This window comes from Mercenaria mercenaria, chromosome 5 (genome assembly GCF_021730395.1).
Source record: "Mercenaria mercenaria strain notata chromosome 5, MADL_Memer_1, whole genome shotgun sequence".
Taxonomy (NCBI): Eukaryota; Metazoa; Mollusca; class Bivalvia; order Venerida; family Veneridae; genus Mercenaria; species Mercenaria mercenaria.
In genome coordinates this window covers 32,910,279-32,933,590 of record NC_069365.1, presented here as the reverse complement: position 1 = coordinate 32,933,590, position 23,312 = coordinate 32,910,279, and the positions used below count along the sequence as shown (strand labels likewise).

The window sequence follows — 23,312 nt, the reverse complement described above, 5'->3', positions numbered from 1 at the left end:
CGACGCGAGAGTCCATCTGCATTTCCGTTAGCACTAGAAGCCTTGTGAACAATCTCGAAGTTGTAGCCCTGAAGTGTCAGAGCCCATCTACCGAGACGTCCTTGACAGTTCTTAATGTGCTTCAACCACTTCACAGAAACGTTATCTGTGTACACTGTGAAGAAGTTGTTGGCAAGGTAGGGTCTGAAATGTTTCACAGCTTCTACCAGAGCCAACCCCTCCTTATCTGTGATGTGCCATCTTAACTCATGGCCATGTAGAGTTCTTCCGCCGTATGAAATAGGATGTTCAAGACCGTTATCATCCAATTGTGACAATACATAACCAATGGAATGATCAGAACTGTCTGTTGCTAGAATAAATGGTCTGTCAAATCTAGGGAAGGCTAGAATAGGCGGAGAAGAAAGAGCTTTCTTTAAAGTCTTAAATGCATTTTCACATTCAGGTGTCCATTTGAATTTAGAGTCCTTTTTAAGAAGCGCTGATAGGGGATTTGCAATTTTGGCATAAGATTTAATGAATTTCCTGTAGTAAGAAGTCATACCGAGAAAAGATTTGACTTGTTTCACATTTTTGGGAGTTGGATACTCATCAATGGCTTTGGTTTTATCTGGGTTGACTTTGATACCATGTTTTGAGATGACATGCCCAAGATATCAATCTCACGGGTTGCAAATTTACATTTTGCCGGCTGAAGAGTAAGATTTGCTGAGCTTAGATTAGAAAAGACTTGAGATAAGTGATCAAGGTGTTCTTCAAAGTTGTGAGAAAAGACAAGAATGTCGTCAATGTAAACAAGAGCAATTTTCCAGTTAAGATGTTTCAAAACTTTGCACATTAGATTTTGAAAGGTGATAGAGAGTTCATTAAGCCAAAAGGTAAGCGAGTCCAAGTGTAAACAGATTGATGAGTGACAAAAGCGGCCTTGTGAGCTGTTTCTGGATCAAGAGGTACTTGCCAAAAACCACTCTTAAGGTCAAGAACAGAGAAAATTTCAGCCTTAGCATCAGCAATGGTATCAAAGACGTCAGATATATGGGGAATGGGAAAAGACATTGGTTCCGTGGTCTTATTCAAATCGCGGTAATCAATAGTAAAGCGGTATTCGCCATTCTTTTTCTTAACAAGCACCACAGGGCTATTCCATGGTGAGTCAGACTCTTCAATGAAACCATGGTCAAGCATTTCTTTGACCTGCCGCTCAGTTTCACGGCGCATATCAGGACTTTGTCTGTAGGGAGCTTTCTTAATGGGCTTAGCATTTCCTGTTTCAATTCTGTGGGAGAATAGATTTGTGAGACCTAATTCAGAGAAGTCCTTTGCAAAAGACTTTCTGTTTTTACCAATGAATATTAAGAGTCTTCTCTTCTGGTCAGAGGTGAGGTCAGAGTCATTAAGGCTGATTCCAAGATCTTCTGCAATTTCAATATAGTGCTCGTCAGTTAGTGTGTCAGTATGAATAGAATTGACAGATGTAGAAGCTTCAGAATTTTCAGAAGTAGGAAGATCAGTAACTTGCGTGACATTAGCACAGTTAATTTCAGAAAGAACAGAAACTCTAGCATTAGATTTTAGAAAGACAGGAAGAGCAGTTGGATTCATGAGACGGTACTGTATTTTCCCATCCACAACTGTAGAAAGACATTTGCCTCCTGCCAGTTCATCTTTTACTAGATTTTGTGGTGGCTCACACAGCACAGTCGCACCATCCTTAAATTTGTTAGTTTTTAAGGGAAGGATGAATTCTGAGTGTGGAGGTATGACATGCGATGTTAGGGTTTTACCAAAATCAGTTTTAGCAAGATCTGGTGAAATTAAAGAGATAGTGATTTGGTTAGTGTTTTCCTTGTTAATTGTTATACTGTTAGACTGAAGTTCAGCTGGAATCCTTCTTTCTTCATAAAATCTCTTCCAAGAATGACTGGTTCATGAAGTGTCGAGAAGACATGGAAAGTGTGTTGAAAGGGGAAACCATCAATAAGAAAAGAAAGATTGATAGTTCCTAGCACTGAATGGATCTCACCACATACACCATAAATATGAGCAATTTGGGCAGGGTCATACTGAGGGTCTTTAGAAAATTTCTTGACAATATGTTCACTAATACAAGAAATACCAGCACCGGAATCAAAGAGTGTTTGGTACCGTTTTGAATGGATTTGAATAAAAGCCCTACAGTTTTGGTCTAGAGAAGAAACTAAAGAAATAGTGGGTTTGACCTCACAATCATTGGTAATGTTAGCACAGGTTTGTTTAGAGCACTGCCAAGGAGCCTTATAAGAAGCCATTTTATCTAGAGCACTTAAAAGTCTAAATACTAATACAATGGAAAAAATATAAATCTTTACAAAAATTTACTTAGTCTAGTAAAATAAGTTATAATTGTTGAACTAGTTGAAATAATGGTAAGTGAAAATACTCAACTTTAGGTTAAGTTGTTTTAAACTTTAATTAATTGTAAAACTTGTAATCAAGTTCGAAACTGTACAAAACAATAGATTTTTCCAGCACTTGGAAAATGTGTTTTCAAAATATAGATTATAAATAAATTTTACTGAAAAATGGTAAATAGCTTTGAAACAACAATTTAATGTAAAAGTTTATTATATGTGTTCAAATTTTCTACTTTCTATCGTGTAAATACAACAAAAATAGGTGAAATTGAGCAAAAGCTGTTCTGAATAGAATAAAGTAACAAATCAATTGGTTAACAACAACTGTTTCAAATACACGAGAAACAATATAGCACTAAATGTTGAAATTTCACTTACCAAAATGTAGCACTTTAAGAATTTTCAATTGCTATTATACTGGTTGTTACATCATCTGTTGTATTCTGGCTTCTTCTGGTCTTCTTCTGGATGACGGCTCTTCTTCACAAGTGATAGCTCAAATGTGGCCAGTCTCTGACTTCAGTAGGTTCCTAATTTTAATGTTAGTTCGTTTTGATGGTTTATGAAATATATGCTTTTGAAGTTGACTTAATTGGTTTCTGATGTCTCACTTAATTTAGAAATAGTTACATTGTCTGCAACAGTTTCTTAAAACATTCAGCTTTTAATAGAAATTCATGTGTTTTTCTCTCCAAGCAATTGTTTACATATGCCCTGATTTAGGGTGTACAGGATAGCTTTGGTCATTTTTTCCATTATTAGTTTAAAATCCACATCTTAACAAACTTTCCAAGATTTCTTTACAATAAATCAGAATAATAATGTATTCTCTTTTCAAAAACATTCAGCTTTTTAAATTTCTATCAAATACTTTTCATTCACTGATGTTTTTTACATATACACTGATTTAGTCTATAGGGGATAGCTTTATTTTACATTTGATGACATATGAAAAATAACACAACAAGCAAATATTTAAAATGTATGTCAGAATGTCTGTTTGCATGCCAGTAAAAGAATGATATGAAAATTTATACAATAATTCAAGTCTAAATTTAAAATTTATCTATCTGTCATTATTAACATCTGTCTATGTTATTTGTCTGCCATTTCAGAAAAGAAATGATATCTACTATGGTCTTGGAAAGAAAAACTTATGCATACGGGTGTTGATTTCTCCTGTTTTTACGTGGAAAACACAAGTGATAGGCAAAATCAACTCCTAAAATTAAAACTATAGAATTTTTTTAATCTAACTTTGACCCTCATATTTCTATTATCGTTCCGCGCGCCGCCATTAATATATTTTTTAAGATTATATTAACCCAAATTGGCTGATCTATAACACGAAATAATTAGGCAGGCATGAAAAAAAGCTATTTTAAGTGAATTAAGTATGTTTACAAAATCATTTATGCATGCCTCTAAAATACTTCCGTAATCCTAGCCTATCCTCATAGGGTTGTCTAGGAATACGGAACTTCCGTAATCCTAGAATTGGAGGCTAGGATTACGGTACCGTACGTAATCGTAGCCACTGCCAAAAATTTATGTGACCGCAAATAAATTGTGTTTCTAAACCATTTGAGTGCAATTATGACCATTTTGCATTTTATTTTGACATACTTTGTAGCTACTTCTAGCTATATGCAGCCAGATTTAGCTATACAGCTAATATGTAACTTTTCTGGGACCTGGTAGATTTCTAAATTGTATACAATTTCAAATTTAGGGTTTCTGCCAGAAATTCTGGCAGCATTTAGAATTTATGACTTTTCCCCAGTAAATACTTCGTTTTTGTTTATTAATCTAACATGAGTATTACAGTATATAAGAGAACATTGTCTCTGATATTCAACATCTTACCGATTTATTAGTTCAAAGTTTTGTAATTGCCTGACCTTCCGTAGTAGTTACCTGCCCTTTGGCCAGGCTAATGTCCGGTATGTTCCGGCTCTTGATCTGTCTTCCTCCCGCCATCAAAAAGTCTTGATAGAGAAGAGAAATAATCGTTCACATTGAATTAATTCCAATAAAATAAATAAATGTACAAAGTAGATGCGAGATATAATTACACACAAAACTATGTATGTATGTAGAAAACCAGGATTTCAAGAGAACGGGATACCAGATTTTAGTACATGCTAAAATGGCCGCGCCCATGAACTGAAATGTGAACATAAAAATGGCATTTGTTTTTAAATTTTTCAAAACTGTGAGGACGCATTGGAAAAAGTCCATCGTTTTCACAGCCATTGGTGTTTACGGTGTGAAGTTTGGTATAGACAGATATGAGTAAGTTACACTGTCGATTTATCTGTAGTTCATGTAAGTGATATAGTATTCGGATAGCAACTTTAGAAGGACAAGGTAGATAAATCATTAAAAAAAAACAACTACGCTAATTTTAAAAACAGAGTTTGCACGGGTCACACTGGGTATTTTTTTTTTCTCTCAGCTACTGCTTTTTCCAAAATGATAAAATTAGGTGTGCATAGCATTGACGTTCATGTCATACATGTGAACCTTTTTAGATGATTTTTCAAAAAAGCTGATGGATTCATTTCAAATTAACTTTAACGTCTGAAGTCCAAACTAAAAACTCCGTTAATTATAAATTGTTGGCCTGTGCTGAAGGATTTGATAAAGAAGAACAGTGATCTGTATGAACTTCAAAGACTGTTGGGAGGTTGTTATCCAAATCTTTGGTTTATTGTCTAACACTTTCTATCAGCATAAGTGCTATAAAAGCATACCATTAAAGTTTCAAGTTTCTAACTGATCGAATCCCTGGCAGGATTATTTTGAAAGCCATCAGTTGGAAGTCATGCTGAAAATTTACAACCTAAATTCGACCACAGGTGGTATTTTCCTTCCAGCAAAATGAAACAGCACTAAACTTTTACTGTAGTTTCATTACAACATGGCAAACATAATACACCCAAAATTCAAGTCTGGCAACAAACACTAAAACCAACATGGCAGATCAATATACTGTAGGTACACCTGCCTAAATTGGCACCTAAATTACAGGGGGTAGGGTAAAGTAAATGGCAGCCAAAAGTTAGTGCATTATCTAAAGAACTATATCATGTGCTCAATTACTCAAGAGAACCAGGGTGTCACATCTGCTACATTGATAGCTGTCACATATGACAATGTATTATATAATTGCTAAGCTTTTGACACTCCAAATATTTCAAATTGCTTAGAAAATGAAAAAAATGTTGCAATGACAGGCATCATGATTGCATTGTCAAAATAATTTAATAATAATATGCTTCACAATTCTGGCAGTAAGCATGTGTTAAGCAATAAACATTTAGTGCAAAAGATATATAAATACTGATATTGGCTTAAGCAAGAATAGGTAGTAGACAAGGAAAGATGCAGGTTTTTTAGTAATAAGAAAAACCTCATGAAAACATAATACTGCTACATAAATGGAATTTATATAATTTTCTAAGTACCAAAACAGAAGGCGAATAGGTTCCCAACATGTTCTGTCTCTGCTGTAAACAATGAAACAATCACAACTGATAAATTTGGCTTGTAAAGATTTTTATCATACAAAGTCCTAGGCGGTCGAAAATAGGTTGTGTTTGAAAATAGGTTGTGTGGGGATACTGCTTAAATATGTCAAGACTAAGATAGTAAGAATGTTAGAAAAAACTATTTACTGTTAGTGGGAAAATTTAAAGGCCTACAGACATTCCGCTTTACCATTTAACTGGCTTATAGCTTAGTTTAATTTATAGTTTTACTGTCCCCAAATTGAAATCTGCGATTCTGTGAACTTGTGTTATCTTGTGTTGGTGGAGGGATTCCAGTATTGAGTAAGGATTACGCTGTCACACATTAAACCGGAATCCACCTAAAAACCGGAATACACTTTCCAGAACCGGGATATGGAAAGTGTATTCCGGTTTTTTTTTAGGTGCATTCTGGTTTAATGTGTGACCCGGATTATGCATCAGTGCAGTTCTACAAAGGAGGGAAAGGATTAATACAGAACAGAACAGATGGCAAAGTGGGAGTTTGGCATTTAAAAAGTGGGAAATTGGGGTGGAAAAGTGGGAGATTTTGTACGAAGCAAAAGGAGTACATAAAAACACTTTAATGAACAATACACACACAGATGTTGCTGAAGACTATCTATATTCAAACATTTATGATATGGTTTGTTTGTCTCCTCTTGATTGTGTTTTTAAAAGTTGTGATTTCCTGGGCGAAAGAGTTACGTATATTTTCTAATTGAGTTATATCTTAATTTGACAAGTCTCATAATTGCTTACCATTTGATCCTTGATCCTTTGATCTTCAAGGGCACCCGTGTCTATCACGATAATTGCTAATGACCAATTTAATATGTGTTAAAAACACAATTTACAATACACGGTATGTCACAGTTTATGTTTTGATACGGTAGATTGAACACAGACTGGTTCATTTTGATATCCCCATTTCCAGTCTGCAACAATTCGCAAATTATGTAAACCCACTCGTGATCTGAACCGGTGTTGTAGTTGATTGTTTCACGTTAAAAAATCCTATAGACGAAAAATGTTAAAAATCGGGAGATTGTATTTCCCGATCGTGAGAGTCGGGTTTTATAGTCCAAATCGGGAGACTCCCGCCTAAATCGGGAGAATTCACATGTATGTCATGTAGGAGTTTCTACCCACAGGAGCTCGAGGTCGGGAACGCAGATTTTTCTGCCTTATCCGGCCTTTATGTATTAGATTTTTTAGTAATTACCCAAGTTTGTGAGTAATTTTTAAAAGTTGAGATTATGGAAACTTTGGATCATATTCGTATAGGCCGTAAGCTCCGTCAATACATAAAGGCCGGAAAATGCAGAAAAATCTGCGTTCCTGACCTCAAGCTCCTGTGTTTCTACCCTTTAAAAAGGCTATATCATTTTGGCCAAATATTGTAAGTTTTATGACAAGCTTATCAATCAGTTTCACAATGTCTTCTTAAATACTATCAAACATCACTTCAGCTTTGATCTTAAGTGACAAATTCCCTGAATTAGGATTAATAAGTTATGGCCATTTTAGTGGGGCAATATAGTTTTGGTATTGTGTCTGTCCATCCATCTCTCCATCTGTCCAAAGCTATATCTACAACATGGTTTGAGTATTAATAAACAAAGTAGAAATGTTAACTTGACTGCTATATTCCAACTAGCATTTTAAGTTTCAGGTAGATGGGAGTAACTAGAAAATATGACCTTTTGTCCTTAAATTAAAGTATAGTGTTTGTACATGTATATCAACTATATCTTCAGTCATATCACTGATACGGTCTCAAGGATTTCAGTAAATCTTGGTAGATGTTAAGCTGCTATAGAGAAATACAATCCTGCAAGTTTTAAACAGATTTCTTGAAGAAAGCAAGATTGCCTTTTGCATTATGCCTCCTTTTAAAGAAAGGAAGTGTCTAGGGGTACGGATCCATACCTCTAGACAAGTTCATGACAAGTCTGTTAGGGGTTTTCTAGGAGTACGGACCTCCATTTTTCTAGAGATTAAGGGTCATTTACATTTTCAAATTTTGTTGAAAATGAAAAAAACAAATAAGACTTCATCAGAATTCACCTTAAACTTGGATCTAAATGGTTTACAGATAACAACGTTCACCCGATTTGTTACATTTTCTTTCGAAACGTAAATAACCGAGGAACACCAATTTGGTAGCCGTTACGAGATACAAGGGACGTTTTCACAAGGTCACAAATGATTTCATTTAGGTTATGTCGGTTAATTGATTATTAAACAATCAGTTCCGTGTCGATTATCATTATATCTTGTTAACATAGGTGCATATTATAATGCCTAATTTATTTTTTTTTATGCTGAATTTCAAATAGAATTCATTTAAGGGTTAGATTCACTCATTAATCTGTTATCAACAGTTTATTTTACAACAAACTAATAGGCATGGAACAGTGTAATCGTTTAGAGTTCCTCGGTTATTTAGGTTTTGAAAGAGAAGGTAATCAGGTGAAAGCTGGTATCTGTAAACCATTTAGATCCTAGTTTTAAGTAAACACTGGTTAAGTCTTATTTTTTATTTCATTTTCAACAAAATTTAAGATATAAATAACCCTAAATCTCTAGAAAAAGGAGGTCTGTACCCCTAGAAAACCCCTAACTGGCTTGTCTAGGGTATGGATCTGTACCTCTAGAATCAGATTCTAGAGGTACGGATCTGTACCCCTAGACACTTCCTTAAAGAAAAGTGGGTATATTGTTTTGCTCATTGTCTATTGGTCGATCAGACTAGACCATCTGGGGGTCAATAACTCACAAATGCTCACAACAGTCACAACAGTCAAACTTTGTAGGCTGATTGCTAGTGACCATTAGATGATCCCTATTGTTTTAGGGGTCAGTAGGTCGGTGTCACAGTGATCTTGTGACTGAAAACAGTTCCTGCTCAGTACGGAAAGAACAGTTTGGCATGTACTATGATGTAGTTGCAGGCAGTCATCCTATGAAGTTTGAAGGCAGCAGACTAAAGAGTACTAAAGGTACTGAATGGAAATCATTTTCAGTCTCCAGGTCACTGTGACTTAGACCTTTCACCTTTTGTCACCAAACACATTATAAATAAGGATTACAGGCAATTATCCAATGAAGTTTGACAACTACATGCCAAACTGTTCTTTCCATACTGAGCAGGAATAGTTTTCAGTCACAAGATCACTATGACAGAGCAAGGTCACAGTGACTTTGAGACTGAAAATGTAGACCTGTCCAAAAATCAGTTGTTCAAGATGGTTTACTGCTCCATAACTGAAGTACCTTTTGCATACCGCCTTCAAACTTCTAAGGATGATTGACTGTAGTCAGTAGATGACCTCTGTTGTTTTTAGCTCACCTGAGCACAAACAGCTCAGGGTGAGTTATTGTGATCCCTCACCGTCCAGCATCCATCCGTCCGTCAGTCCATTTATTATGATTTAACATCTGTTCATCCACTATTTTCTTCTAACATTATCTCCCCTGAAACCATTGGATGGAAGTTGATGAAACTTAGCCTAGATGTTCCTTGGTGATCCTCATTCAAAGGTTTTCAAATGGTTCTGCTTCAGTGGTTAAACTTAGAGGCCCTCAGAGCTAAATATAGATAGATCTTCTAACAACATCGCTTCTTAAACTGCAGGTCCTGTTGTGGTCACCTTTTTAGCTCACCAGCTCACCTGAGCCAAAGGCTCATGGTGAGCTTTTGTGACCACTCAATGTCCGTCGTGGGTCATGCGGCATGCGGCGTGCGTCCGTCAACAATTTCTTAAAAAATCTTCTTCTTGAAAACCACTGAGCAGAATTATACCAAACTTCACAGGAATGATCCTTGGAAGGCCCTGCCCTGGGGTCGCTTGTTATATGAGTTATAGAGGAATAAATACTTGAAAAATTATCAGATCTTACTTCCTAGACTGTTTAATTATAATTACCTGATGACCCCAAGCGATTTGGGGTCACTTGACTGTGACCTTGACCTACTAGTCTTTCTTGTATTTTAAGATACAGCCTTGAAATTTGGATGACATGAACAGTTTTGCACACCGATCTTAAAATTGACTTTCACTGACCATGAATGTGACCTACTGACCTACTTTCTAATATTTTAGCATCAGTTTGGCATTTTAAACATGTGGCTCATATTACTCAGGTGAGCAATTCAGGGTCATCATGACCCTCTTGTTTATATGAAGCAAATACTTCAGATTTCAAAGAAATACAAAATGTAGCTTTGGGAAGGTGTTGAGAAATATCAGTCTGAAAATATTTCAACCTTTAATTTGAAAGTTCAGCAAATTTCCAGTATGATGGGTGATGCATGCTATAGTGTTTTATGACAAGGAAATATATACATGTATAACAATATTTTTTTCTACATATATGATAAGTAATAGGTGTATGTGACACTGTATGGTTTGAAACTTATTTTTGATATAAAAAAAGTTTGTAGACATTGTGTTTTAAATCACTCTTTCTGCACAAATTTGACACAGAAATAAAATTTTACCTGAAAAAGTTGTGCTGAATGAAAAATAATTAACAAGTTATTATAAAACCATTTCTTCTCACATTTCACATGTTTACAAACCACATGCCAAATTTCAAAAATGTCCAGCAATTTTAATTACCAAATTGTCCACTCAAAATAGAGTTCTTTTACAGAACAGAATTTAAGCATACAAGCTCATCATCATAACATCAATATGACAGTCACAATAAATCATGTATAAATCATAAATATAGGTGCATGTAATAATTACAATCACATTCAAAATGATAATAAATAATACAAAACGAGAGTGATCATATACAGAACAAACATAAGTCAAGCGTTCTTACATATTCAAAGTATCATTTCTGAGTTTAAAGCTTTTGATACAATATAGTGCCAGTTTTGTCAACAAACTTTTGTTTTCTGAGTTTAACAAAGATACCAATTTGTACATACTAGGTCGAGTTGTATAAAACCTCGGAATATACATATTTCTAATCTGAGTATACATTATGGACATTCTAATAATGAAGTGATACTCGTCTTCCAAAGCATTTAAGTTGCATAAAATACATATTCGTTGGTTTCTTTCTATATTTCTATGGCGCCCAGTTTCAATATTTAAGTTATGAGAATTTAATCTTATTTTTGCAGTAATATTTCTAAACTTTGGGATTTCTATAATATTTAGGTAATAAGCACGGGATATGCCAGTACTGATATGTCTATAAAGAAACAATGAAGAACAAGCTTCCACTCCAACGTGCCATTATGTTTAATATATATCTTTCAGTCGAGTATTAAACAAGGGTATAAAGACATTCATATTAACTGATTCTGGAAATAACCACACATCTGTAAACCCTGAGGTTTGCAAAATATTTCGTACCTTTGATGACCAATTTGTAACATTATGGTCGGAAAGTATTTCCATTCTTTGTTTATCTACAATAGTTTTTATGATACAATTATTTTTTTTGCGACCATATAGTTTCAACCAGTGTATTATAATTCTATTCAAACGATTAACATATAGTGGAAATCTACCTAGTTCAGCATATAAAGACAATGTATTAGTTGATCTTTTTACATTTAAGAGCCATTTGCAAAATTTTCTATGGATGCGTTCTATGTTGTCTGCTTTTAAAAATCCCCATATTTCACAACCATAGTTTAACACAGATAAAACATATGAATCAAACAAGTTAAACATTATATTTACAGGTACTTCCATATTTCTAGTAACACTAAATAGAGAATTCATAGCGCGTAAACCTTTTCCGGCTAATGTTCTCGTGGCATGAATAAACGACCCACCGCTTGAAAAAACAACCCCTAAATAACTGAAAGTACTAACAATTTCTATTTCCCTACCAGCATAATACCATTTAAAGTTTTCCCTTAATCTGCCCCCTTTTCTGAAGACGACAATTTTTGTTTTCTCCACGTTCACATTTAAATTCCATTTCTTACAATAAATTTCTAAATTGTCCAATGACTGTTGTATTACCCCTCTCTAGTAAAAGAAAATAACACCGCGTCGTCTGCAAATAGTAGTAAATAAATTGACAACTGATCTAATGTAATGCCGGCATCTAAGTTCTGTTGCAGATGTACTTCAATGTCGTTTAAAAACAGCGAGAACAAAATCAGAGAGGTTATCTCCCCTTGTAATAAACCAAGATTACAATTGAAAAAGTCTGACAACGTATTCATGTGTCGTACACATAACTTGATATTTTCATACATTGAGCAAATAACGGTCAATAATTTTCCATCAATACCAGATTTTATCAGTTTATACCATAAACAGCTCCTGTCTATTAAATCATAAACCTTCTTATAATCTATAAAACAGCACATTAAATAGGATTTATCTTTCAATTGCTTTTCAGTAAGAGAATTCAACATGAAAATAGCGTCGACAGTACTGTAATTGGATCAAAAATTACAGGTGCACAGGGGACACATATCGAAAATCAGTGTTATATTCATTCATTATTAGTTTTCTGTTCATATATAGATTATTCGTGATCAACTTATGACATTATCCTATCAAACATGTAATTAGGATATCCCTCAAATATTTACAAAATAAAAAAAATTCACAACAAAAACATACAGAAATCAACAGCAAATGAAAAATATTAGTGACTTTAAGCATAACTAACACATTGTAATCACTAAGTTTACATGCATTGCTTCATACAAAGTATAAAAATGACAAAATGTCATGAATGGTAAAATGGAATAATAAAATTCGATTACACTTTGTAATATTACTGAGAAGGAGCACAGAGACAAATTGCAGCAAAAATATATTTCTAGAATATGTTCATAGTAAGTAAATTTCTTTCAAGTACACAACATTCACTAGTGAACATTATCATAATTAGGTAAACTTAAGGGTTTTAATAAAGAAGTAAAAAAATTAATGTTTCCAAATTTTGACTTGAAAATAGCTGCTTCGGAAAAAATGCAGACAATGAACATGATAAAGTTTAAATTGGGCAATGTGTCTAATATAGTGCTAAATTGTCAAGTAATGCCTAAATTTTTTTTTGTTTTTTTTTTGTTTTGTTTTGGGTTTAACGCCGTTTTTTAACAGTATTTCAGTCATGTAACGGCGGGCAGTTAACCTAACCAGTATTCCTGGATTCTGTACCAGTACAAACCTGTTCTCCACAAGTAACTGCCAACTTCCCCACATGAATCAGAGGTGGAGGACTAATGATTTCAGACAAAATGTCGTTTATCAAATAGTCACAAAGAACATACGCCCAGTCCGAGGATCGAACTCGCTACCCCGAGATCCGTAGACCAACGCTCTTACCTATTGAGCTAAGCGGGCGGGCCCTCAATTTTGTGTACACATTGCTAAGAATATAGAATTGCCACCACGTATTACAGTAATGCCAAGATAATTGATGAATGTCAGAAAAGGGTGTAGTGGGGACATCACTAATGTCTTAACTCTTTTGGCTTTGTATATGTTTTACCATCATTATATATGAAGTTAAAAGCTGCTTTTGTTTCCCTTGTAATTCCCTATCCAGGAAAATAAAGTATTATAAAAAAGAAAAAAACATTTTATTTAAAGAATAAAAGAAATCTGACGCTTCACCTCAGAAAAGACACACACTGAGGGAACATTTTTTGGTTTATAGACATGTATCAAGGTCATGAAATAGTTGTTTTATTAAACAAAAAGAGCACATTTTGTCTTCAAAGTTGAAAGGTTGAAGGTCTTACAAAAACATTAGGACTTTAGAAAAGTGATGGGGTTATGAAGTTGTTGTGTTCAACATTTAAATTTAGTATTTTTCTCTAGTTTTTGTGAAAGGGGTTCCATCCCAAGATGTGAAATATTGGTTAGAATATTAGATGTAGTTTATGAAAAAAGTATTTTACCTTAAACATGTTAAATGTGCAGAGTTTAAGTTACATAAAAAGATCAAAGATATAAGATTTTAGCTTGGTGTGAAAAAATTAAAACACAGTTGAAAAAGAGCCTTTAGGTAAAATGTCACACTTTTTGGTGTGCACAGGGACAAATTTAGTTATATAATTTAATATAACATTAAAACTGCCTAAACTATTAAGCTGAAATTGCACATATTTATTGACTACATGTACATTGATTTGGATATCAACTGCCTAAAACACTTTCTAAAATTGAACTGAATTAAAGTAAGGGGAAGAAAAAAGAAAAAGCTTCATTATTTTGAAAACCACCCATATACTGTAAAAGCACATTTTGTCGCTGGTTTAAAATTTCGCGAATTTGAAATTTTGAGTATGTTTGCCAGGTTAAATATTCGCGATATTGAAAAAATGGTATCATACTTGAATTTGCATTATACTAATGGTGAATATTTACGTGCGGATTACCAGTAATTTTCGCGAGGTGTATATTCAAACCAAAATCGCAAGCTTATTTTTAGCTCATCTGATTTTTTGAAAAAAAATGATGAGTTATTGTCATCACTTGAGCGGTTGTCGGCGTCGGCGTCTGCGTCGGCGTTGCCTGGTTAAGTTTTATGTTTAGGTCAGCTTTTCTCCTAAACTATCAAAGCTATTGCTTTGAAACTTGGAATACTTGTTCACCATCATAAGCTGACCCTGTATAGCAAGAAACATAACTCCATCTTGCTTTTTGCAAGATTTATGGCCCCTTTTCTACTTAGAAAATATCAGATTTCTTGGTTAAGTTTTATGTTTAGGTCAACTTTTCTCCTAAACTATCAAAGCTATTGCTTTGAAACTTGGAATACTTGTTCACCATCATAAGCTGACCCTGTACATCAAGAAACATAACTCCATCTTGCTTTTTGCAGGATTTATTCCCCCTTTTGGACTTAGAAAATCAGTTTTCTTGGTTAAGTTTTATGTTTAGGTCAGCTTTTATCCTAAACTATCAAAGCTATTGCTTTAAAACTTGCAACACTTGTTCACCAACATAAGTTGACCCTGTACAGCAAGAAACATAACTCCGTCCTGCTTTTTGCAAGATTTATGGCCCCTTTTGGACTTAGAAAATATCAGATTTCTTGGTTAAGTTTTTATGTTTAGGTCAACTTTTTCTCTTAAACTATCAAAGCTATTGCTTTGAAACTTGCAACACTTGTTCACCATCATAAGCTGACCCTGTACAGCAAGCAACATAACTCCATCTTGCTTTTTGCAATAATTATTGCCCCTTTTGGACTTAGAAAATCATTTTCTTGGTTGAGTATTATGTTTAAGTCAACTTTTCTCATAAACTATCAAAGCTATTGCTTTAAAACTTGCAACAGTTTTTCACCATCATAAGTGGACACTGTACATCAAGAAACATAACTCTATCCTGCTTTTTGCAAGAATGATGGCCCTTTTTAGACTTAGAAAATCATGGGTAGGACAATATTTCTATTACACAAAAAAAAATCAGATGAGCGTCAGCACCCGCAAGGCGGTGCTCTTGTTTAGCTTGCGGCAAGCTTGTTGCAAACTTGCAGATGAAGCTTGCCGCAAGCTCAGAATTGGAACCTCGCAGCAAGCTTGCGCAAGCTTGCAGTTCATTTCATTTTGCAAGCTTATGCTCATGAACCTTGCTGCAAGCTTAGAATTGGAACCTTGTTGCAAGCTTGCGCAAGCTTGCAGGCCCTTGTATTTGATTTCAATTTGCAAGCTTGCGCAAGCTTGCCTCTAAGCTTGCGCAAGCTTGCAGAAATTGAAAGTTCCTAAAAAATAATTCCTGCAATTAGGTCTGCATATGAAAGAGCATTAAAAGAAAATTAAAACACAGTAACAGACAAGTAAAAATATACCCTTAATTTACAAAAAAAATCAAAATCTAAGAACTGACTATCATTTTTGACTGATACAGATTTATAGACAGACAGAAAAGTGATCACAAATCTAAATGTAAGGTCACGCAATAAAACTGAAACAATATAAAATGTTAATCAACCTTTTATTTTGATTGTTCCTAAATCAGTCAGCATTTAAACTAATTTAGAACAATAACGATATTATTTAGATCTTTAAACAACTATGTTTTTCAATGCCAAGTCTATAATATAACAAAAATGCTTATGAATTTTGAATTAGGTGATGTATAATAGTACAAACAATAGTGTTAAAATGTCAGTTCCACTCTTATTTTAGTATATCAATGTTTTCCACTGATAGCCATAACGTTTTTTATCAAATAATTTTCTCAATTACATCTTCAGTAGTGACAGTACAGTGTAAAATATGTCATTATTTTCAACTTCATGTCACTGCTGATCCAGAAATTTTCTGTCAGTGTTTGCCACCACCAATGTAGATTGCCACAGTTTTTCACTAACCACCACAAAACCATCGTTTGCCACCATTTGCTTCACTGCTATGACCTGTTGAAATAATGAATCAATAGATATTAAACCATTAAAGCAGTTTCTTCATTAGTATTGTCCATAGTTAATAGTTTCAAAATAAAATTAATATCTTACATGGTATTCAAAGTAGTCCATCTCTATGATACAGGCAACACTGCAGATTTAAGCAAGTAATAACAATGTTATTAACATTACTTGTTGCATTTTCACGAAGCTTTATTTCTCAATTTGATTTCGAATGTTGGTAGAATAAGGTTCCAATGAAGGCAGACAGATATTTTCAATGTTTTGGGTTAGTGATTAATAGGTTGGACTTATGCATTGCTCTTATTGTATAAATAGTAACAAGTTTTATTTCTACCAGTTACCTGCACTGACATCCCAAGTTGTGGTGACTGCCAAGTGATTACTTAATTTGGTACTTTTTAACCATTATATATAATAATATTGGTCTGGACTTGGTACAAGGGGGATAATTATAAAACCTGCTATGGGTCCTGCTGGAAATCGGTTGATACATTCAGTCATGTTTTGGGAAAATTGTCAATTGACCTAGAATTATGGTAGTGTGTGTACAGTATATTACTATAGTAATATATATTATAATGCCAGTATACTTACATGTCTTTGAACTGTTGGATGGAGCCTTTGAACACAATACATTGGATCACTAAACATGTCTCAATTCATTCATGTGTGCTGATACTTTATATACACATATGATGCTATACCTGAAAAACAGATTTAATTTAACACTTATATGTCCATAATTTTTTTGTTTGTTTATTATTGGGTATATGTCAATGATCTAAAACTGAAACTGTACATTGTGCCAAAAAATGTCTCTGATGCATTCCTCAGTTGACAGTAATGTTTATACTTTTTTTTTTGCTTCATAGTAGTTGAAGAAGTTATTTATATATTATGTAATTTAGCAGGCTGGTAACATTGCCCGATCGGGCTTACGACATAAAAAGTGATATTTCTTGAAAAATAATAAAGATATTTCTTTCAAACTTGGTTCATTTATTAAGCATAACATATGATGCTTATCAAGATAGAAGTAACTTTGTTGCCTTCAGTTTTGTTAGAATTACTTCCCTTTTTCAGATTTTTATGATGCATAATTTTTGAAGTCCAAAATAGTTATGTTTTTAATGCAATGTTTAAAACAGAAAAGGTTCAAAGGCTTTCTATTGCTCCAAACTTGTGCGCCAATACCCTTATTCTATATATTTAGGATTAATACTTCGTTTCTAGTGCAGATGTATGAGCACTTTTTTTTAAACTAACATTTCTCTATGATGTTGTAAGTGAAAGCAGAGTAAAATGTAAAAATTCATGTACTAGCGCAATAATTTAGAGTATTAGAAAGCCATTGAACCCTGTTTTTGTTTTAAACTTAGCATTAGAACATATTTTTTGGACTTCAAAGATTATGCGTCATAAAAATCTAAAAAGGGGAAATAATTCTACCAAAACTGAAGGCAACCAAGTTATTTTTATTCTAATTTGTATAATTTGTTATGCTTAATAAATGGACCAAGTTTGAAAAAAATAGCATCATTAGTTTTCATGAAATATTACTTTTTATGTCTTAAGCCCGATCGGGCAATGTTACCAGCCTGTTTAGCATGTAACAATATGTAAAAGGTGTTATACAAGTATAAATAACTACTCATTAGACAAATTTTGGGTAAGATTATGCAAAACAATTTTTAAATTTTGCCACACATTTAAAATTACAAATTATGAATAATATATGCATTATTCACTGCACCTCGTAATAAAAAAAAAAGTTACTTGAAGGTAAATAAAATATGCCTTTGCAAATTTTGTAATAAAAATGATGTGTATATGTATACTAAGCCTTTTATTCAATGTCATGGAAAGTTTGATATATTTTCCATAAGTATGATAGGCTCAAATAATCTCCCTGAACATTACAAATATATATGTCAATATTCTGTAAGACTCCTCTAAAGGGAAAACCTAAATCTTTACATTTAACCTTGAACATAGAAATTTTATTTACTTGTACATTCCAGTTTATTTTGTTGAAATGGGTATATATTACACAAAGACTATCATAAGTAGGTGGACTAGACTAGACTAGCCGCAAGACTGATAATAAAGAACTTGTCACAAAATCGAAAAAAAATGTGATATTTTAAAATTTATGTTATTGTGACAAATGCCAGTCTAATTTACAGATTTTAATATTATCATATAATATTGGACCTTAGATATAGACCGGCTATATTCACAATTCTAAAAATAAAAATTCTAAAAAGATATAATAGTCTTGGACTAGACATGCAATTCCCATTATTAAAGATGCTACTACTTTTTTTTGAAAATTTGAAAATCATATTGATATTGAAAAGAATTAGACTAAGTGATAAATGTAGTTAAAGATATCAGAATTAACAAAAGAAGAAGTATAAAAGTACCTATAAATAACAAAAAGCTGCTTAATATGTGTATTTTTGCTAAATTTGCGATATAAATTATCTTTAATGTTCAGCTGCTTCAATACAGGGTATAATTATCTATAATAATAACTAAATTATCCATAAACATTTCTTTGTCAGGGCTCCAGATAAGATGCGTATTAGCGTAAATTACGCTTTGAAATAATGCATATACGCATGTGCGATCATTTTTAAGCGTATAAAAACTTATAAGAAATTACAGAAACTCCTGCAATGACTTTTTACTAGCGTAAACAAACTCTAAATCATCTAAAGTCTTTACGTAACAAAGCACGGTCAGCATTAATTCTCCCACACGAAACGTACATACGCATTGAATGGTACTTTATAAGTTAAACTATATTATATACCCAATGCATTCGTAAGTCAAATAGTTGGGAAACAATATTGATGGTACGATAGTGTATTCTAAAGCGGTGTTGATCTGAGATTGTAAAAAGTGAACAAACACTACGCATCTTTAAACCAACAAGAACGATCATTAAAACATATTTAAAGCTATATTGACTATTCTATTTGATTCAGTAGCCAAAGTAAACCAAGGGAGAACAAAAAGCAAAAACTTGAATGCTGAATTGAAACTGAACTGCAAACAAATTCATGGGTGTTACACCAAATTAATAAATATGTTATAAAACCGTTTTCTTTTTTTTTTTTACATTTACAAATTTTCAGGGATAAAATTACTCCTAGTAAATTTCAGATTTTACCATTTTACTCATTCACAAAAATTATGATGAGTAAATACTCATAGGCCAACAAAATTATCTGGAGCCCTGTTTGTTAAAAAATAATTTTCATATAATAACAGGTTAAAAACATTGATTTAAACCAAATATTCCCTGAATATTGTAGTCAGCAGACTGGTAGCATTGTTTACTAAGCAGTGCCACCTTTGGAGATAACTACTGGCCTTATTATTTTTTTTTTTGCTCCATTTGATATTTTCATTTTAAAAGAATATCCAATTTTCCTTCTAATAAATTAAAAGCATGATAAATTAGAAATTGCAGCTGCATAATAGTTGCAGTGGAACAAAATGACATGAAGTAAAAATCATTTGTTGCATTACACAGTGAAAACTAAACCACCTGCTTCCTGTTAGAATCCATAATTTGTTCTAGTTTTGACATTGTTAAAGGTAATCTAGATTACTGTTTGAAAATAAATAAATTTTATGAACTTACCTGGTGCATTCTGTTAATTACTGTTAACTTCCAAGATGAAATAAGCTGCACATAGTAAAATATTTAGGGAAACACTCTCCCAAATATTTACTCTATATTCTGCTCTCTGTCAAAGAACTTCCTGTGTAGATTTGAAATTTTGGTATTCTTGGGCAAATGTGCCATTTACAGTCAGCTAATGAAGGTAATGATACATCTATGATGTTAAAATATTTTTGTACTAGAGGAAGATTTTATTCCATTCAATCACATACTCATAAATTTTGAAGATTACTCTGGTATTAAACAGAAAAAGCTATGGATTACTTTTTGTGGTACATGTACAGCCCCTAGAAGTAGTTCACTGACTTTATTTTCATTGGTTGATCTTTTGTTATGAGTTTCTAAATATAAAGCATGCCAGATCTTATCAGTCAGCATGAGATAATCTCTGTAGTGAGACAAGCAATATACATACACTGCAGTAGATTAACAGACCCAAATGATTTATCACTTATCTAGGAATAACTATTAATGAATTGGTGAAAAGAATTGTACTATTTCATGCATTTACTGTTGCTGCTGTTGTTTTCTAGGAGAAAAAAGGCATAATATTTCAATAAATTTTAATAGTTTAAAACTTCAAGGATGTGATTTTTCCTTTTTCACCTGATTTCCTCTTTCTGGACAGAAAAATTTGAGAAAAAAAAGTTGTCAGATTATAATAACTAACCCCATCCTCTAAAAATGGCAGCTTTGCTACTGAGTAAAAGTTAAGAGAATATCACCTGTATATCATATATTATTTCATATGACTTATATACTTACATGAACTCTTGTACAGTTTTCTCTGTATGATCAATTCAGACATTCTCAACATAAAATGTATAAAAAAGTGTTAAAGATCTTTTTTTTTTGTCAAATTTTATTGTCTTATTTATATTGTGCATGCTACAGACAAATTGATAGTTTTGGTATTTAGTGTGACATGCCCTTATATAGACATATATAGAAAAAATTAATGTTTATCTGATATTAAGATTCTTTGTTTCATGTCATTTAATTTGAATACCAATATGTTAGAATAAAAATCAATCATCATCAAATAATGATTTTTATAAATATTTTCCATGTTTTCGACTTAGAATTTTTTACTGCTTCCCACCTTACAACTGGCATGAAATTTTCTAAGTCCAGCGTTTACAGAAAAAGCTTGCGCAAGCTTGCAACTAAAAAAGCTTGCGCAAGCTTGCAAAGCTATCGCAAGCTCGCAGAATTCTGTATGTAAATACACGCAAGCTTGCGTAAGCTTTCTGCAAGCTTGCAATAGTCATGATCAGCCTGTACAAGCTTGTCACAAGCTTGCCACAAGCTTGCGGCAAGCATTCATTTTGGTTTGGGATATATACGGCCTCGCGAATGCAGCGAAAATTAAACCCTCACGAAAATTTCTGCTTTACAGTATCTATTTATTAACCTTTAGCCTGCCTGCAGCAAGTGATTCTGCCTGTCAAATTGCGACCAGTGCAGGTCAAGACCAGCCTGCACAGCTGATCATGGTCTGCACTGTTTGCTATTCAGTGAGTAAATTTTCAGTGAACACCCCTCTAAATAATAAATGGTACTGCCCAAATTGAATGATGGACCAGTCTATTTTAGAAATTTAGCAAGATAAAGTTTAAATTTTGTTAGGACATTAAAAGTTATTTGAATGAAATTTATGTGAAATACAGATATTAGAAACAAGCCATAAAAATTCTAGAAACAGATTACAAAATTTAATAGTAAATACTGTGAACAGATTTTATCTTGTGGGCTTGAACTTTCATGTTTTTGACCAAAATAACTATTTCATGGGGATATGAATTTTGGAATTTCAACATTTGAAGATAAAATTATTGGATTTTGGGATAACCACATAATTTAGTCCACAACATAATTATATTAATTTAAAGGATTTCACAGTTCTAACTAATAGTCAAGATTTACATTATCTGGAACACATGCTCATTTTCATATTGGAACACTGAGTCTCATGAACTCAGATTCAGCAGTGTTTGTCTTACAACAGCTACATAATGTTGCAGCGCACAGTAACCACTGGTTCAGTTGTTCAAGTTATCATGAGGTCTAGAACGGATGTACAAATATTTTCCCATGATGTTTTGAGAATATATTCCCCATTTTCATATTTCCAAAGAATTCTAGTATTTTTCTGATACAGTGCTTTCAATGTTGGTGTCATGAGGTTAGGGTCTACTTCTTCTATGAGCATCAGTACAACCGGCTTCCTGTCCTCGTAGGCTTTACTTAGTTCAGAATGACAAAAGTTACTATCAAGGAAATTGTTTGAGACAACCGCAATTAAGACTGCAGAAGAGTGGAGCAATCTGAATGTTTCGTCATGGATGTCAAAGCCTGGTCGGAAATGCTGGTCTCCGGTACAGACCAATGTTCTTTCTGTTTCAGTCATCACTTGAAGTTTTTTATTCAGTTGGTCTTGAATATGGGAATTGACAAATTCTTCATCTAAGTTACTGAATGACAGAAATACAGCAAACTGGTATTGTCCCTCGCCATCTTTTAAATTTTCTATAGCCTTTTCTCTGTTTTGATTCCTTTGTTTTTGCTTGTATCTTTTGTAAATGATAACTCCACACAAAACTGAGATAAGAAAGGTCACTGCTGCTGAAATGCTGGTTGACATTATGATTGTTTTCCTGTGGCAGATTTTTTGTACGATTTCTACAGCATTGCCATTGATGTCATTGTATTTGCCATTTTCATCCAGACATTTCAGTTTTTGCGAAGTTGTGTTGATCAGGTTGGTAGATATAAGCCACTGAATGAAATGTTTTGCTTTGCATACTGAGCATGAAATAGGATTTGATTCCAGAATCAGTGTGGTACTAGAAGTATTAACATTGTATTCATGTGGAATAGTGTTTAAATAGTGAATAGACAGAGGATCCAGAATATGAATGTCATTACCTTGTAAGTTGAAGACCTTCAGATTTGTAAGGTCTTTCAATGTGAAGGTCACTTGTTTTATTCTGTTGTTTGAAAGGTCAACTTCTTCAACAGATTCACAATTTTGGAAGAGCTTAGTTGGAATCTTATACAGTCCATTTGCTGATATTTTGATAGATCTTAAATATTCCAGTCCTGAAAAGAGATTCTGAAACAATGTTCTGTTCTCCTCAACCATTTTGAACAACTGATTTTTGGATAGATCTATGGTCACAAGATTTTGAAAACAGGACAAAAATGTTGGATGTACAAATTCCATTCCATTGTCAGAAAAGTCGAGGGTTTGAAATGAATGAAAATAAAAAGAATCACAGATCAGTTGAATATCCAGTCGTTTAA

General features: G+C 33.3%; 2 protein-coding genes and 1 long non-coding RNA gene across 3 annotated transcripts in view; 1 reads left to right on the top strand and 2 right to left on the bottom strand.

Annotated features, from left to right (window-relative positions):
- The window catches only part of LOC123556832 (structure-specific endonuclease subunit SLX4-like), a 46,101-nt gene extending 41,781 nt beyond the window's left edge, over nucleotides 1-4,320 (bottom strand). Inside the window, exon 1 of the mRNA XM_053543117.1 lies at nucleotides 4,260-4,320. The gene's annotated coding sequence lies outside the window, so the exon portion shown is untranslated. The remainder of the gene's footprint in view (nucleotides 1-4,259) is intronic.
- Nucleotides 4,321-4,506: 186 nt separating this feature from the next.
- Nucleotides 4,507-23,312, top strand: part of LOC123556833 (acylglycerol kinase, mitochondrial-like) — a 47,805-nt gene continuing 28,999 nt past the window's right edge. Inside the window, exon 1 of the mRNA XM_053544519.1 lies at nucleotides 4,507-4,688. Within this exon, the coding sequence (XP_053400494.1) occupies nucleotides 4,579-4,688 (110 nt within the window). The 5' untranslated portion in view covers nucleotides 4,507-4,578. The remainder of the gene's footprint in view (nucleotides 4,689-23,312) is intronic.
- LOC123531421 (uncharacterized) lies at nucleotides 15,660-20,227 on the bottom strand. Its single transcript, XR_008370943.1, has 3 exons — nucleotides 19,965-20,227; nucleotides 16,904-17,013; nucleotides 15,660-16,297 (listed from the first exon to the last, which is right to left on the bottom strand). It is a non-coding gene; the product is annotated as an uncharacterized LOC123531421 (long non-coding RNA).